The sequence below is a fragment of the Urocitellus parryii genome, chromosome 4 (genome assembly GCF_045843805.1).
Source record: "Urocitellus parryii isolate mUroPar1 chromosome 4, mUroPar1.hap1, whole genome shotgun sequence".
In the NCBI taxonomy this organism is placed as follows: Eukaryota; Metazoa; Chordata; class Mammalia; order Rodentia; family Sciuridae; genus Urocitellus; species Urocitellus parryii.
This window is the reverse complement of record NC_135534.1, coordinates 54,221,181-54,238,065: the sequence shown is the minus strand read 5'-3', so window position 1 is coordinate 54,238,065 and position 16,885 is coordinate 54,221,181. Positions and strand designations below refer to the sequence as shown.

General features: G+C 37.8%; 1 protein-coding gene across 2 annotated transcripts; it reads right to left on the bottom strand.

The window, feature by feature from the left end:
- Nucleotides 1-729: 729 nt before the first annotated feature.
- Nucleotides 730-16,338, bottom strand: Tmem9b (TMEM9 domain family member B). 2 transcript variants are annotated; one of them, XM_026409561.2, is made up of 5 exons: nucleotides 15,664-16,338; nucleotides 13,052-13,143; nucleotides 9,960-10,068; nucleotides 7,599-7,733; nucleotides 730-1,916 (listed from the first exon to the last, which is right to left on the bottom strand). In XM_026409561.2, the coding sequence occupies exons 1-5, from the start codon at nucleotides 15,766-15,768 to the stop codon at nucleotides 1,761-1,763; spliced, it is 597 nt and encodes a 198-aa protein (XP_026265346.1). In that variant the 5' UTR covers nucleotides 15,769-16,338; the 3' UTR covers nucleotides 730-1,760. The 2 variants fall into 2 exon arrangements, with proteins under 2 accessions (XP_026265346.1, XP_026265347.1); XM_026409562.2 differs by having other exon boundaries at nucleotides 9,960-10,048; nucleotides 15,664-15,754.
- Between the last annotated feature and the right edge of the window lie 547 nt (nucleotides 16,339-16,885).

The following is a 16,885-nucleotide window of genomic DNA, read 5'->3' as shown; positions in this document are numbered from 1 at the left end:
GTCTCTGTTTAATGTTAATCTTTTCCTCCTTGCTCTGTTCTTAGTTGCTCTCATTATATCAAAGAAGACATTTGGCATTTGTTTTTTAGGGATTGGCTAGCTTCACTTAGCATAATCTGCTCTAATGCCATCCATTTCCCTGCAAATTCCATGATTTTGTCATTTTTTAGTGCTGCGTAGCACTCCATTGTGTATAAATGCCACATTTTTTTTTATCCATTCATCTATTGAAGGGCACCTGGGTTGGTTCCACAGTCTAGCTATTGTGAATTGTGCTGCTATGAACATCGATGTGGCAGTATCCCTGTAGTACGCTCTTGAACTAGTCTTGTATGCTGTAGGATAAATCTCACTTAGTCATGATTGAACCTATTATTTTTTAATACTAACAATAAAATTAATTTTAGGTTAGATTTTTGGGTGCTAAAAATTTTTTAAAAACCCTAAACAACAACAAAATCAATAGCTCCTAAGAACTTGTTAAGAACTTCTTAGAACAAGCAATCCTTGGGGAATTTTTACATGTCTCAAATTATCAGAATATTTGTATACTTTTCAGAGACTCACCTAAGAATCCATACATTAGCACACACAGCTAATTTAGTGCCAGTGTTTTATGATTAGATTGGTATAAAACTGTCTTACAACAGGTTACAAAATGTCCTTGTATCTTCAAGCTAATCATACAGCAAAGAGGGAGAAGAAACTTAGAGAACATAGACACACTGATAGGTGTTTCAAAAATTATTTTTATTGTTACATTCCAAAGAGGACATGGGAAGAAAAAAGCCAGTTATCCAATAACTGTTATACTTTTCAGAGAGGCACCCAGAATTCCAGTCCTAGTTCAAAGCTGCACACATTAGAGCTTAAACCATTGCCTCTCAACTGACCAGAAATACTGACCAGTATGTCATCACTCCAGGGAAGCTTGGGTTTAAAAGATAATTTCTTTATTGCAAGTGTCCAAGTCCTTAGGATTTGTCCTTAAAAATACTAGGAAATATGAGGAAGACCACACACACCAAGACTATGTTTAGTCATTAGAATAAACTAGCAAATGGCCAGTTTGTTCTAGGATGCATTGCATCAGACATCACAGTACAGGAAGAAAATCTGCATTTTTGTGAAGAGCTGCCAGGCATTTCAGATCCAATTTACCATAAAATGAAGCCACAGGCCAACCAAATTCCAAGATTAATACAGTCAGTGCAAAAGTCAAACGGGTAAGTCAGCACTTTAATGAGGCCAACTACACTGGAAAATATTCATGAAATTTGAAAATAAAAGGTAAGGTCTATTTACAAAAGTTTGTTTGTAAAGTAACTTGAGAAAAGTTGGGTCAAGCACTTCCCACATATCCCTCCCCTCTCCTGCCAAAAAAACAAAAACAATAATAAAAACAAAGAACACCAGAAAATTATCTTGAAAATCAAGTTAAAACTATATGGTGAAAAAGAGAGTGCTTATTTTAGGTAAAGGACTTCAAGATAATTTATAGGCAGATATAATTTTATTAGTAAAAGTCAAAGTAGGAAAAGGCTTATTGACTGACTCCAAACTCTGTGCTTTTAAAAATGTCTCCATTAATATGTTAACCAGAAAAAAAATACTAAGCATGTTTTTGCTTCCAATTTTGAGTCTTCCAGCAAGAATCGGTGAAAACAACAGGGTATTAAAACAAAACCCAGGAAAACTCAGTCAATTCTTTTCAGTTGTCTGCCTTGTGTCTTTCTAGTTACCTTGCATTTGATTTCCAATTAGCTGAGGACAACATGTCGGTCAAAGACAGATTTTCGCTGCTCTTGTACTTGAAGCTTCCAACGCTGCTGGGCATATTCCACCTTGTTTAGAACATTGGCTCGACTGCGGGAGCGGGCCAGCACATCATGGGCATTTGCAAAAGGCTGGTGATCCTGCAAGTCCAGATAGAGAACATCAGAGATGACAAGACCAGCTTAAATATACACAAAACAGCAGTTAGCTAGCCACAGAGATGGGAACAGGTGAATTTTTCAATAGAATACCAGTCCTACTTCAAAGCTACACACATTAGAGCTGTGTGACTATACACTTCTATGCAGAAGAAGGATGAAATCTATGGAAATAGGTGGTTTAGGAGACATAAGTGAGAAGGATATTTGTGAAACATTTCCATGGGTCACATTTTTCCAAAGACATTTCCCTTAAGAAGCAGAGACCAAGGCAAATACAATGGTCATTTTTTTTTTTAGTATTTTTTAGTTGTAGACAATACCTTTATTTATTTATCTTTTTATGTGGTGCTGACGATCAAACCCAGTGCCTCTCCCATGCTAGGAGAGTGCTCTACCACTGAGCCACAACCCCAGCCCACAATGGTCATTCTTGTTAAAGAGAAGTCTTCCTTGATTAGTAGGGCAAAGGAAGTCTATGTTCATATCCATATCTCTGTGTTACATAGAATGAAGGGCTTTCCTTGCTTTAATTAATACTATAAAAATATCTGTGACAGAGGAAATATATCTTTAAATTTCCTGACTCCCATTATATTAAAATTATTTATTTAGCTGCTTGGGGCCGCATTTGCCATGGCAGATAAGTTGACAGGATCTTATCTTGATTGGTTTTAATCTCTTCTTATACTCTTTTTTTAAATATTTATTTTTTAGTTTTCAGTGGACACAACATCTTTATTTTATTTTTATGTGGTGCTGAGGATCGAACCCAGCGCCCCGCGCATGCCAGGAGAGCGCACTACCACTTGAGCCACATTCCCAGCTCTCCTTATACTCTTAACACAAACTAAATAGGTAGTTTTAAAAAGTTTTCTCATTTCCCCCTTCTCTACCCTGTAATGAAAAGAAATCAAGTGCTATGATTTCTATTTCCAAGGAATATGAGGATTGATTTACTTCAGCATCTCTATTCTACAAAGACTTGAATTTTTCATTGCTGAGCACCCAATGGCTTCCATGTTATTTACTGTCTTACAAAAGAGGTATTAAAGGGTTACCCTGATATCTGTAGAAAACCAACCTTTCCTAGCCGAAGTAAACTAATGCAACTGGATGTTTGTAGTCATTACACAGGAAACCACTATGTTAATCTACCTATGAATGAGATATAAACACAGCTGTGTAAATGACAAAAAGCATTCAATAGTAATTTATTGTTTTTGTTTTGCCTTTTCCTTGATCTCTTTTTCCTGAAACTCCTATTAGCAAAGTTTCTAAATATTCCAACACAAGATGCAAGCAAGTCACAATTCAGACCTCTTAAAACTAAGTTTTGCCTCAAGGAAAGAAACAACATTGTTCTGCTATGCATGTCTAAAAAGCTGTATTACATATCTAGGGCAGGAGTCAGCAAGTATTTGAAAAGCTATGAATAACCACATAACTATATGGTGTCATGATACCTGGTCTTGTTTTCATAGCATAACATTTAAACCATGACTACATGCTCAAAGAGTTTTCTATAAAAATAATCTTTCCTTGCCTTTTTTTTTTTTTGGTACTGGGGATTGAACTCAAGGAAACTCAACCACTGAGCCACATCTACAACCCTATTTTGTATTTTATTTAGAGTTAAGTCTCACTGAGTTGCTTAGTGCCTCATAGTTGCTAAGGCTGGCTTTGAACCTGTGATCTTCTGGTCTCAGCCTCCCGAGCCACTGGGATTACAGGTATGGGCCACCGAACCTGGCTTTCCTTGCCTTCTTTATCCAAATATCATTTACTTTTCACTTAATGGTAATGGCTTGTGCAAATCCCATTTATTTTTTATTTTTAATCTTACAAATGAAAATAATAAAGACAATCCTATAAAGTCCAAATTTTTTCAGTTTGAAAAAGAAGGTAAACACAAAGGAAGGCTAAACTTATAGGTTTACTTGATTCCCCATATGGAAATAAACTAATCCAAAGTCATTTAACAAATTAGCATAAACACTAAAATTTAGCTTGCCTAATTAACTAGATTTGATGTTAGATCTTCTCAATACACATATTTTATTCAGGTAGATTAAAATGACACTATAGGAATATGGTGTTTCAATGAACTTGTATATCAAATATTATTACCATTGGCTTGTTTTAACACAAACAAGGCTGGGAAGAAGGATGTACTTTATCAGAAGAGCACCCTGCAGTTTCACATTCATGTTTTCTACTCTTCATGGTAAGGGGAGAAAAATCTTCTTAAGGAACATATTCAAAAGACTAAACAAACTAGTTAATCCTTTTGTTCTGCTCTCCACCTATCAGAACAAGATTGAACTAGCTGCTCGTGGTCATGGATGCTGAGAGAATGCAAATACAGGAGATTTATCTTTTTCCTATGTTTGTTCTTTTTACACCTGATAAAATTACAATGAATACAAAACATGTTTTAATGTAATGCTTTGATAATAGTGATGATGTGTCATGGATATATGATACAGTAAATATTATGACTACTTGCAATGAGCTTCTTAACTATTTGTACTTTTATTTGCTTTAAAATGTTTTACACTGAACAAAAATGAAAACTAAGAATTTTTAAAAAGCATTCTTAAAAGTATATAAATAAGGAAAAACTTATATCTTGAGTCTAACAATTATAGGAATTTAACTTTTTTGTGTGTGGAGTTGCCATAAATTCATAGCTCTGGTCAGAAAACCTCTCCCTATCGAGAATTAGTTTAACAGGTATCCAAGGGTCAGCCAGGCCTCTCAGTGACAATATTCTCCAACTAATTGGGTGTGATTTTGCTCCTTACCCAGGGACATTTAGCAATGCCTGTGAACATTTTTGATTGCCGTGACTGGAATAGCAATCATGCAGCATTAATCTTCTAGCATTTAGTAGATAGAAGTTAGGGATGCTGCTGAATATCTCACAATAAACAGGATATCCTTTCACAACAAAGAATTATTTGACCCTAGATAGCTAGTCAGTGTTGAGAAACCCTAAACATGGAAATAGTATAAGAGGCTCTAATATTAGTTTCTAACATACAACATCTGTTTTTCCAGCTTTCCCTGTATTAGTTCCATCACTATGCTTAGGTTTTGACCACATCAGATCTCTAGTCTTTTATCCCAGCCTGTCAGTCTCCTCCTGAAATTCTTTTACAGTAAATATGTGTTTCTTATATTAAAAGTAAAATGGAGGGCTGGGGATGTGGCTCAAGCGGTAATGTGCTCGCCTGGCATGCGCGGGGCACTGGGTTCGATCCTCAGCACCACATAAAAATTAAATAAAGATGTTGTGTCCACTGAAAAATCAAAAATAAATATTAAAAAAATTATCTCTCTCAAAAAAAAAAAAATAAAATGGAGAAACCACTATAGTCATTTCATTTATATCTTTTTATTTTATTCATCTCTTTATCCCTAGTAACAAGAACAGAATATTTAACTCATTATCTCATTATATGTTGGTCGAATAAAAACACCAAAGGAAAAAGAGGTAAAGAGAGGTGCTTTTATGAAAATTCCTGCCAAAAATAAATAAATAAATAAATAAATCTTGCCCAAATAAGCTAAGTATTTGTAATTGATACTCATGAGACAACAGTTTATTGTTCAAAAAGTAGGCTCTGGGGGCTGGGGATGTGGCTCAAGCAGTAGCGTGCTTGCCTGGCATGCGCGGGGCGCTGGGTTACATCCTCAGCACCACATAAAAATTAAAAAAAAATGTTGTGTCCACCGAAAATTAAAAATGAATATTAAAAAATTCTCTCTCTTAAAAAAAAAAAAAAGCAGGCTCTGTTTATAGTTACAACTCAAATCATCTAGCCAGGTTCTCCTTTCCTAGCTTTTACCAACAGGTCCACAAAGGCATTCCAGAGTAAAAGAACTCTTGACTGGTTGGCAAGCTCACTCAGGCTTGGCATTTAGAATTGATTGTTAAAACTATAAAGAATTTTATCTCTTTCAGGAACATAGTCCAATAAAATATTTCAACAGAAAAAGTAATTTCTTTTTTATTATTTTTTAATATTTATTTTTTAGTTGTAGTTAGACACAATACCTTTATTTGTTTTTATTGGTGCTGAGGATCGAACCCAGGGCCTTGCATATGCTAGGCGAGTGCACTACTGCTGAGCTACAACCCCAGCTTTTGTTGTTGTTCTTGTTTTGTTTGTTTGTTTGTTTTATAGTACTGGAGATTGAATCTAGGGCACTTGACCACTGAGCTACATTCCCAGCCCATTTGTTTGTATATTTAATTAATTAATTAATTAATTTTTAAGACCATTGTTGAGGCTGGCCTCAAACTTGTAATCCTCTTGCTTCAGCTTCCAGAGAAGCTGGGATTACACTGCCACCATTCCTATTTCTTTTTTAAAACATTTAAAATTTTTAGTCATAGATGGACACTATTTCTATTTTATTTATTTGTGTGGTGCTGAGGATTGAACCCAGTGCCCCATATATTTGAGACACACCATTGAGACACAACCCCAGCCCAAAAAAGTAATTTCTAATTATATATAATAATAAAATAGTGGAAAAATTAAAGAATAATCCCAAACAAAATAATGATAAATCAAACAATACAATTCTCTAAACTATACTGAATATCAAGCTATGGACAAAATCAATATCTAGATACTTTTAAATTAAGTAACGCTAAAATGAAAAGGAGACAATGCATCAATTTATATACTGATTATGCCAACTATTCGTACAAATATAAATGTGTTTTAGAGACAGAAGGAGAAGGGCTGGGGTTGTGGCTCAGTGGTACAGTGCTTGCCCAGCACATGCAAGGCCTTGGGTTTGATCCTAAGCACCACATAAAAACAAAAAAATAAATAAAGGTATTGTGTCCAACTATAATTAAAAAAAAAGACTGAAGGAGGATCTGAATTTTTTTTTTTTTAAACAGGAGGAGGGATGAGGTTGTGGTTCAGTGGTAGAGTGCTCGCATAGCATGTTTGAGGCACTGAGTTCGATCTCAGCAACACATAAATATAAAATATTGTGTCCAACTAAAACTAAAAAACAAATATTGAAAAAAAAAACAGGAGGAAAACATAAAACCTCAGAAAGTCATCAACTTATATTTCAATAAGAAAAGAATGCTGTGTCTTCATGGTTTCCATTAGCAAATTTTCTTTGCCTTCTAAAATATTTGGTGATACTAATAGGAAAAGTGTTTCAGGCAGAAACTTGGGAAGAAAACTATATCAGATGGTTTTCTCAAGGCAAACAGAATATGGGTCATCATTTTAAAGTAACACATTATGGCTTTACACAACGATTTCCTCATAAAGAGATAGACACTAAAATTAGAACTCTCTTTAGTGTTTCAGATTGAGGATGTGTTCCATGTGCAATGATTTTTTTTTTGCTTTTGGGGGTTTAATCCTGGAGCACTTTACCACCGAGCTACATCCCCAGCCCTTTTAATTTTTTTCATTTTGAGACAGGGTCTCCCTAAATTGCTTAGGGTCTTGCTAAGTTGTGAGGCTGGCCTCAAGCCTGTGATCCTGCTGTCTCAGCCCCACGCTGCTGGGATTACAGGAGTGTACAACTGCACCTGGCCTATTCATTTGCTTAATTTCACTTTACATCAGATGACGACAGACACTGGCTATGAGCTGCTAAGGCAGGCTAGAAACTTACCCCAACATCATCATCGCTTTGTATCAACTGTGAGTGTCCAAAGAGGCGTCTCTTCAGTATAGGTTCAATCAGGGTAAGATACACCATGTATAGAAGTAGAAGCCCCAAAATAGAGAGATAAATTATAATGGTAACCTAAACGAAATTGAAAATAAGTTACATTGCTAATCAAGCCAAGAAATCAGAATTTTGTCATGATAATTGTAAAGCCATAGTGAAGACTGATTTATCTGCCAAGCATAAAGGATTTCTATACCAACCAGATTCCAATAAGACACAAACTCAAATCTTTACCAAAGTACTATTTAAGATAAAGGAGAAAAAGCATTTTGTCTTTGGGATCTTTTTATGAATCTTCAAAAACTTCATCTTCACTTAATACTAATCCTTTGTCACCATTGCTAACATAGCAGTTTTTTTTTTTTTAACCTGAACATAGTCTCCTAGAAGAACTCTTGCTAAAACAATTTAAAGGAATCGTAACAGAAAATGTAGTTCAGATAAATTTCAACAGGATACTCTTTTAGATCAATTTAAGTCTACAGAAACACTTTTTAGGCCACTGATTTTCTTGGGATATTAATTTGTGTGCTGACCACACAAATGAGACACACACAAGGAAGGCTATAATAAAATAGAATAGACAACAGTAATTGTTGACAAGGATGTAGAGAAACAGAAACATCATACACTGCTGGTAAAATGGTGCAACCACTTTGGAAAACAATCTGGTTGACTGTTAAATTACACATAAGCTTACTACTTTATGGAATATACCCAAGAGAAAGGGAAACATATATCTACATAAAGACATGTACACAGATAGTCCTAACAGTATAAATCTGGAAATAACCCAAATGTCCATCAATTTAGGAAGGAATATTCATAAAATGGAACACTATGGCAGGTGCAGTGGCATCCTCCTATAATCCCAGTGGCTCGGAAGGCTGAAGCAGGAGGATCCCAAGTTCAAAGCCAGCCTGTGCAACTTAGCAAGCCCCTAAGCAAGGCCCACCCTGTCTCAAAATAAAATATATTTTTAAAATGAAATGGAACACTCTTCAACAATAAAATTGAATAAAGTACTGATACTTGCTACAACTTATAAAAAAAACCATGGGCTGCGGTTGTGGCTCAGTGGTAGATCGCTTGCCTAGCATGTGTGAGGTACTGAGTATGATTCTCAGCACCACACATAAGCAAATAAATAAACAAAAGTCCATCAAACTAATAAAAATATTTTAAAAAATAAGAATAAATAAAAACCATTATGCTAAATGAAAAAAGGCAGTCACAGAAGACTATATACTACATAATTCCATTTATATGACATGTTCAGCTATATACTGATAGAAAGTAGAATAGTGATCAAGTGATTGTTTGGGGCTGGGGACAGCAATGAGGATTAACTATAAATGAGCATAAAGGAATATTTTTAGGGTAATGGGAATTTTTTAAAAAAAAAATATTTATTTATTTATTTTAGTTATCGGCGGACACAACATCTTTGTTTGTATGTGGTGCTGAGGATCGAACCCGGGCAGCACGCATGCCAGGGCAGCGCGCTACCGCTTGAGCCACATCCCCAGCCCCAGGGTAATGGGAATATTTAAAATCATATTTTAAAAAGTTGTTTTAAGTTTATTAAAATTTATATAATTGACACTTATGATGAGTAAATTTTAAATTTGGGCACAAAAATTATATGTGCCCAAAAATTATGTAAAAAGACAAAGTACAGTGAGGATTTCTCTGTAGTACTAAACCCTGCTGGAGCAGGAGCTCTCCTGTGGGGTCTATCATAGCAGAAATCTTATTATGACTGGCCATTATAACAAAGCTTTTTTTTTTTTTTGAGGAAAGGAATGTTAAGCACCATATTAAAAAAAACTTGAGAAAACAACCATTAGTCCTAACTATAATAAATAAATTGAGCCCATCAGAATCCAAATAGCAATGAGAGTTATGTGTATTCCATTTCCTATAAGAATTGAAGAAGGGAAATCTTAAAATTTAGAACTAATATTTCTGAAATAGTTATATATGTGTGTGTGTATATGTGTGTGTGTGTGTGTGTGTGTATAAATTTATTCAAAGGGTTGGGAGATTAGTGAATGGAGGGCTTAATCATGCTACTGTCCCACTAGCCTTTGGTGTACATGGCCAACAGAGAAACTAGGATATCTTTCTGGAATATGATGATTAAACATAGCACATTTTAATATATCTATTCATTTTACATATCTATCTATCATATCGATAACCACAAAGCAACTCAATTAGGCAGAGAGCAGGCCCATTATCCCTTTTGGAAAGGGGGTTCAAATTTTCTGTCTTGTGTAGAGACCATGTATATTTCACCTTGATCGTAACAGAGCTTCTTTCCTCATATTTGCATTCACAGCGTAGACAGTATGCTTCTACATCAGGCCCCCGCACAGGCATGGGCTCTACAACATGAAGGCAATCACTGAAAACACAAATAAAATATTGCTAAAGCCTGGCTTGATTTTGTACTTGCACTGATCAAAACTTCCTGAAATCCAGAATTATCATCGAACTTACGCCAGTGAAAGAACATAAGAAACAAATAAAGCAAAGTGAAAACATTTCCTCTCTCAATATTAGCATTTTGGTAAGATTTTATAGTCTAAGAAATAATAAAGACACATACATAGTAGTGGTCTATTTTCAGTTGCTATTGTTAACAGTTACAAATGCCTGTGTTAGTGGGATATATGTCTGTTCTATATGTCCGGGGCAGGTATCACACATTTTTATTACTTTTCTCAGCTATTAAGAGTTTACCACTCTGATTACCTTCAGCAAAAGGAGGCAAAGTTTTTCTGTCTTGCTGGCTACAGAGCAATTTTTTTTTTCCTTTTGATACTCTTCCTTAGACATTTCTGGCTTAAACTATTCAATAACTCAACTACAGCAACCTATCCTACCCCTCCCATTCTTCTTGGGGACACTCAATGCTCTAGCTGATTCCTTCTCTTTGTCCTATCAAAATGCACATTTTTTGTGTTCTGTTACCTATGAAATGTGGCATTCGAAAGAAAACACAAAATGATGATAAATAACAGGTAATTAATTTTAACAAACAGTAATAAAAAATTAAATATTCACTAGTAGAATTTCAAATAAGAGTAAGCTATTCCATAAGTAATACCATAAAAGTTTCCTATTTCAGGTTCATAAACCTCAGCAATACCTAAGAATTACTTGAGAATCTAAGTGCCGAGTAAATATTGAGTATTTCTTTGAAGGACAAATACTTTATAGTAACAACAGGTGTTGGATACTGTGCAACAGTTGTGCAAGACTGAAGAAGCAGGGAGGTTCATTCAAACCAACCAGTCAGGAGCAGAGCTAAACCTAGAGGCAGTTCAGCTATTTTTGGGAACTAGGCAACAGTTCCCCCTAGTGTCAAAAGGAAGATATTATAGCTTTGAACCACACCCCAAACACAAACCAGAATAAAGGTTGGAAGCCTGACTTCATCTACACCCTTCACAGCATGAAATATCTATTCCTGATTTCAGAAATATGCAACGGGTACTCAGCATATGACCCCCATCAATCTAATGCCTGACCTACATGTTTCATCTCTACCTTTGTGCATCCATTTCTTTTATGTTCTGGATATATTGATATTGGAGGCCTCAGGAAGCAACAACATCCTGATTGATGACAACCTGTTTTACTTTCTAAAGCAAATTAAAAATTTCAGTGCCAATTGGGAGACTATTCCAGTAAAAGGTTAAGCTGTAAGAAAGAAGCAAGGGAAAGTGTGATAAGGGAAGGAAGAAAAATCTCAAACAAGGCTTATTTTCAACTGTTTATTTTCAAAGCTCTATTTTGACTAATAACCAGGAATGAACAATGTATGGCTTTATCTGAGCCTGGAATAACAAAAAGTTAGTGAAAAGATTGGTATAAATCACTGAACAGTGAGTTTATTTGCAACCCGAATTCATATTCTTTTACTGATAACAAAACTGATTTTGTTAATCTTCAGAATCTTTGGAAAATTTATAGAAGTAACTTAACAATTATTTGAGGGTGTTGTGTTTTTTTGCATTATATAAAATAACTTGCTGATACAAAATCTGTAATAATATTGTCAAATCACTTTGTAATACGAAACCTTTTAAAGTGGAACACAAAAAGTTCTCAGGAACACATCAAACAGACTAAACCTAAAAGCATTCATCATGAGAATTATAAACAATGACATCAGAGAAGCTAACCATGTTCAAAGGAAGGCTTTTCTTTTTCAAAGTCAGTTTGAAATATTGTGACAGAAAGAATTTAATCTTGCTTTCAGACCCTTTGCTGATTATTGAGCTATGAAATCAGATTCTTGTGAAAATAGCTAGCATTTAGAGCTATTTTCCTTGGATACCTAACCCCTATGAACATCAATAAACTATGAACATCACAATTCTATGGGAAGGCATACACTCATCCTAGTATAACACATCCATTTCCCAACTGTTTCATGAAGCATATAGAAAAAGTTATCACTGGGGCTGGGGCTGGGGCTGAGTGGTAGAGTGCTTGCCTCGCATGCATGAGACACTGGATTTGATTCTCAGCACCACAAAAAAATAAATAAATAAAGTATATCAACAACTAAAATACTAAACAACTAAAATGTGTGGGTGTGTACAAAGCTATCATTTATAAGGTCTACTGTGATAAACAAAGGCTACTGGTGGCTGGCTAGTCAGGATTCCAATCACTATAGGTCTGCCTGATTGCCTGAAGGCAAAAGGATCACTATCTCTGTATACATACAAACTAATTACTCACACCAAATGGGAAACTAATATATATAGTTCATTCATCATCATTCCTGAGAGCTCTGACACTTTTAAACATAGCCTCTTCTATGTGGCAATACCAAATATTATCAAAACTGATGTTGTACAAATTATAATTCAGATGAAGGTTTGCTTACCTTTCACTGAAAAGTGAGAGAGAAAAAGGCCCCTCATCAAATGGTGCGGCATAGGCAGGTAACAATGAGTAGTTTAGGTGCCAAAAACTCAGTGCTGGGGTTGGGATTGTGGCTCAGTGGTAGAGCACTTGCCTAGCATGTAGGAGTACTGGGTTCAATTCTCAGCACCACACATAAATAAATAAATAAGATAAAGGTCCATCAACAGTTAAAAGGAAAAAAATTAAAGAAAAAAAAAACTACTCAGTGCCATCTGCATACAAAACTTTCCCTGTGGAGGGTTTGGTGTTTGGGCTATAGTGTTCTTTTAGCTTTATATCATGCCCTTAGCCTTACTCTTTTTCAAATAAAGAAGAATGTAACATCTTTGCTTAAAAAAAGATATACTTAAAAAGAAAATGACACATTGGATATACATTCTGAGCCAACAGTAACAACCACAGAAAGAAATGTGGCAGGCAATTAAGTGATCCAGAATACTTACCAATCTTTCTGGGATATGTTCTTATTATAAATATGTCCAGAATTCTCTTTATAGGGAGGACAGATACATTTACATCGAACATCCTCGAAATTCTGTAACCAAAATGAAAACCTAGTATGATTTATGATTTATCATTCATATATTTTAAAAACTGCAAATATTCACTTTGCTAAACATCCTGTCAAATTTTATAAAACTGTTCATTTAAAATTTTAATTTTGAGTGATGTAAGTTTTAAAACCATAAGTCCTTTATGCTAAGCTAATGAATCATCATATATTACATTAAATTATTTTGAAATAATATGTAATACATGATCTGTTACTTATTAATCACATAACAATCAAATTGTGTTAATGTTATCACTGCCTACCTGCCAGTAGAAAAATACATAGTTGACAAATAGTTGTGCCTATAAATAAGAATGCTAATTACAAAAGGATGGGGGAGACATATGCCTGTAATCTCAGGAGGCTGAGGCAGAAGGATTACAAATTCAAGGATAGCCTGGGTAATTCAGCAAGATCCTATCTCAAAATAAAAATTTTAAAAAGGGCTGGGAGGGGGCTAGGGATGTGGCTCAAGCAGTAGCATGCTCTCCTGGCATGCGCGCGGCCCGGGTTCAATCCTCAGCACCACATACAAACAAAGATGTTGTGTCCGCTGAAAACTAAAATAAATAAATAAATAAATATTTTTTTTTAAAAAAAGGGCTGGGAATTTAGCTCAGTGGTAGAACAGTGTTTAGTATAGTGAGCTCCTGAATTTGATCCCTAGCATCACAAAAAACAAAGTTGCAATTCTTTTGCCTACCATCTTTCACCCTTTGGTAGAAAGGCACTGACATGGATAAAATGCACTGACTGGGCTAGAACCCTATAAGGAAAGAATTTTTAGAGGCACTTAGCTACAACTAAGAAGGAAGTACATAGGGGAAGTAGCTTAATTCTAGTTGAAATCAGCTTATTCTACTCTTCCCAGGAAATTTTGCTACTAATCTCTGGTTGACAGCGAGGACAACTTCTAACAACAACAACAAAAATTCAAGAGGCAGGGGCTGAGGATATAGCTTGGTTGGTAGAGGGCTTTCCTTGCATGCACAAGGCCCTGGGTTCAATCCCCAGCATTAAAAAAGAAAAAAAAAATCAAGAGGCATATACAAACAGAAAGTGTAAAGGGGAATTTGAGAAAACAATTACTGATTTGTCCCCAGACGACCATGCCCATTGCTCCCACATATAGCCCTATGTCTGGCAGAGCTGTTCACTGTTCATAAACTTACTCAGCAACCATTCAATGTTTACTCTGTGCCAGACCTTGTGGCTCAATGAGGTAGATTCAGATAAGCATGAGACATGGTTCCTGCCCTAGGACACACCCTAAGAAGAGATTAACACATACATGACCACAATATACTACATAAAGTAATGATGAACAATATGCAGTTTTAAAAGTCAAGAGACTTGCTGCTGTCTCTGTTTCTGGAGGGAGGTCAGAAAGAATTTCAAAAAGAACTCCTTTTCAAAAACATCTGCCTGCCTGTAATCTATCTTATTCCCTGTGTTTAAAGATATTATAGATCTCTCTACTGTTGTAACTAAAAATAATAAAAAGGATATTATAGATTTAAGCTCCTATTTTAAAATGCAATGGCTTTCTGTTTTCCCATCACACTAATGTGAAGTCTTTCTATTTTTGCCTCCAAATGATTTATCTCATCAAAGAAGAAAAACAAGTATGTATGAGACCAGGACAGGCTGAGACAGGAGGATCCCCAGTTCAAAGAAAGCCTCAGCAATGGCAAGGCGCTAAGCAACTCAGTGAGACCCTGTCTCTAATAAAATACGAAATTGGGCTGGGGATGTGGCTTAGTAGTTGAGTGCCCCTGAGTTCAATCTCTGGTAGAAAGAAAAGAGAAGAGAAGAAAAGAAAAGAAAAGAAAGAAAGAAAAACTTGGGAAAGGCCATAATCTCACCTTTCCTGTGGTTTGTCTCATTCCTTTTCCACTAAATTATAAGAAAGAGAGAAGGCAAGAAAGAAGCAAAGAGGTCCTTGAGAGGGAGAGATGAGACTATTAAGCTGGTGAGAGATACTCTGTTGGTCCTGCTACTAAGGGAGTCTACCAGGAAAGATTAGTTTCCATGATAGGAAGGGAATCTGTTTAGGAATGGGTTCAGGGGAGTTAGTTCCTAATAGGAAAAACTTCTGTAAGGGAGGGGCTTCCTATCATTTGGTTTGGAGAACACGGGGGAGGGGTTCTGAGGCTGGTGGAGGGTAGGGGGTAAGGTATCAGAGCAGGTGGAGAGTTAAAGATTCTTGGAAAGGTTGTAATGGACGCTGTCTGGGCTGGGGAGGGAAATGTCAAAACGTGGAAGAGTAGCTGTCAGGACTGGGTGTGGGGGCGGCGATTGCCAGGCTGTCAGGACTGAGGGCAGGAGTGCTACCGGGCAGTAAAGAGTAAGGGTGAGTGCTGCAAGGGCTGTGAAGCTAGGAGCATGGCTGTCAGGGCTGGGGGAGGGCTCGGGTAGAGAACAGGTAGGCAGATCCAGTTTCCGCAAGGCCAGAGGTAAGGGAGGAGCTCCTGTCAGGAGCGAAGGCTGGGCGGGACTCACCTTGGCGGCGTCTGTCAGCTGTACCAGCAGCAGTACGGAGAGCGCCAGGCAGGACAGGCTGAGCATGGAACCAAGTCGAAGGAGACCTCCCCACAGAGTCGCCATCACCGCCGCCCAGCCAGCCGGCAGCCCGGAGGCCGGAGACCTACTCCCGGCTCGGAATCCGGCTCGGGATCCTGCGCCGCACTTCCGTCTGGGACTTCACGTCATCAGCCGCGCCGGGTCAGCTGTAAAATGCATCCGCCCCGGAAACTGTTCCCTGTGCGGAAAGGCCCGGAGGCTGTACGAACTCCACGCGGGGTGGGCCAATGCTCTGTCCCCGGACGGAAAGGGTTCGCGCTGGGGTTGCAGTCTGGGCGCTCGGACATCTTCCTGGGAGCAGAAGCAGCGGGGGCTGGTCGAGCTGCCGGTGCGCTGGAAAGTTCTTTTACTCAGGGAGACCCCATTAAGCTCCAGTGTCCTAGGGGGTGCGGGGTCGGAGCCTTCGTTGCCATCCAGGGGAGGCCGGGGTGAGCCGAAGCTCCAGGAATTGCTGGGGCAGAGGCTCATTCTGGCTGGCGCGGCCTGCCGGGTGCCAAGCGCGGAAACCAGGCTGGGTCTGGGCCGAGCATTCTTTTCCCGGAAGCCCACCCCAGTCGGAATGTTAAGGAGTCGTCTCCTGCACTTTGGGTACTAACCTGCCTCTCGGGAGCCTCCGGGACACAACTGCCTGCCAGGTTTCTAACAGCCTTTGTTAGCCGCCCTGGTGGGTGTGGCCTCCGCTTCTGGCTGACCGCCTTGGTCCAGCCTGCATTTAGGAAGTGGGTCACAGCGGCAGGGCTGGGCTGGGTAGCAGCATCCTCCGCCCAGGATTCCAAGGAGGTGGGGAATCCGGGCGCTGCGCACCGGTGAGGACTTGCCTATCCTTGGCGTCTGACCGCTAAGTCCGAGATGGGATAGTGCTGACCCAGTTCCTCAGGGCACATCATCCTCAGCAGATATTTTAGAAGCACCCTAGAGGCGGCACAGGGTCTCCCATTAAAATATTTTTCAGGGGACTGGAATTGTGGCTCAGCGGTAGAGCGATGGTTTAGCACGCGCGAGGCCCTGGGTTCAGTCCTTAGCACCACATAAAAATAAAACAAAGGTATTGTGTCCAACTACTTCTAAAAAATAAATATTTAAAAATATTTTTCAGTTAATGGAGACTGACGAGGTAGTGGAAGGAATGAAGGATTCATCA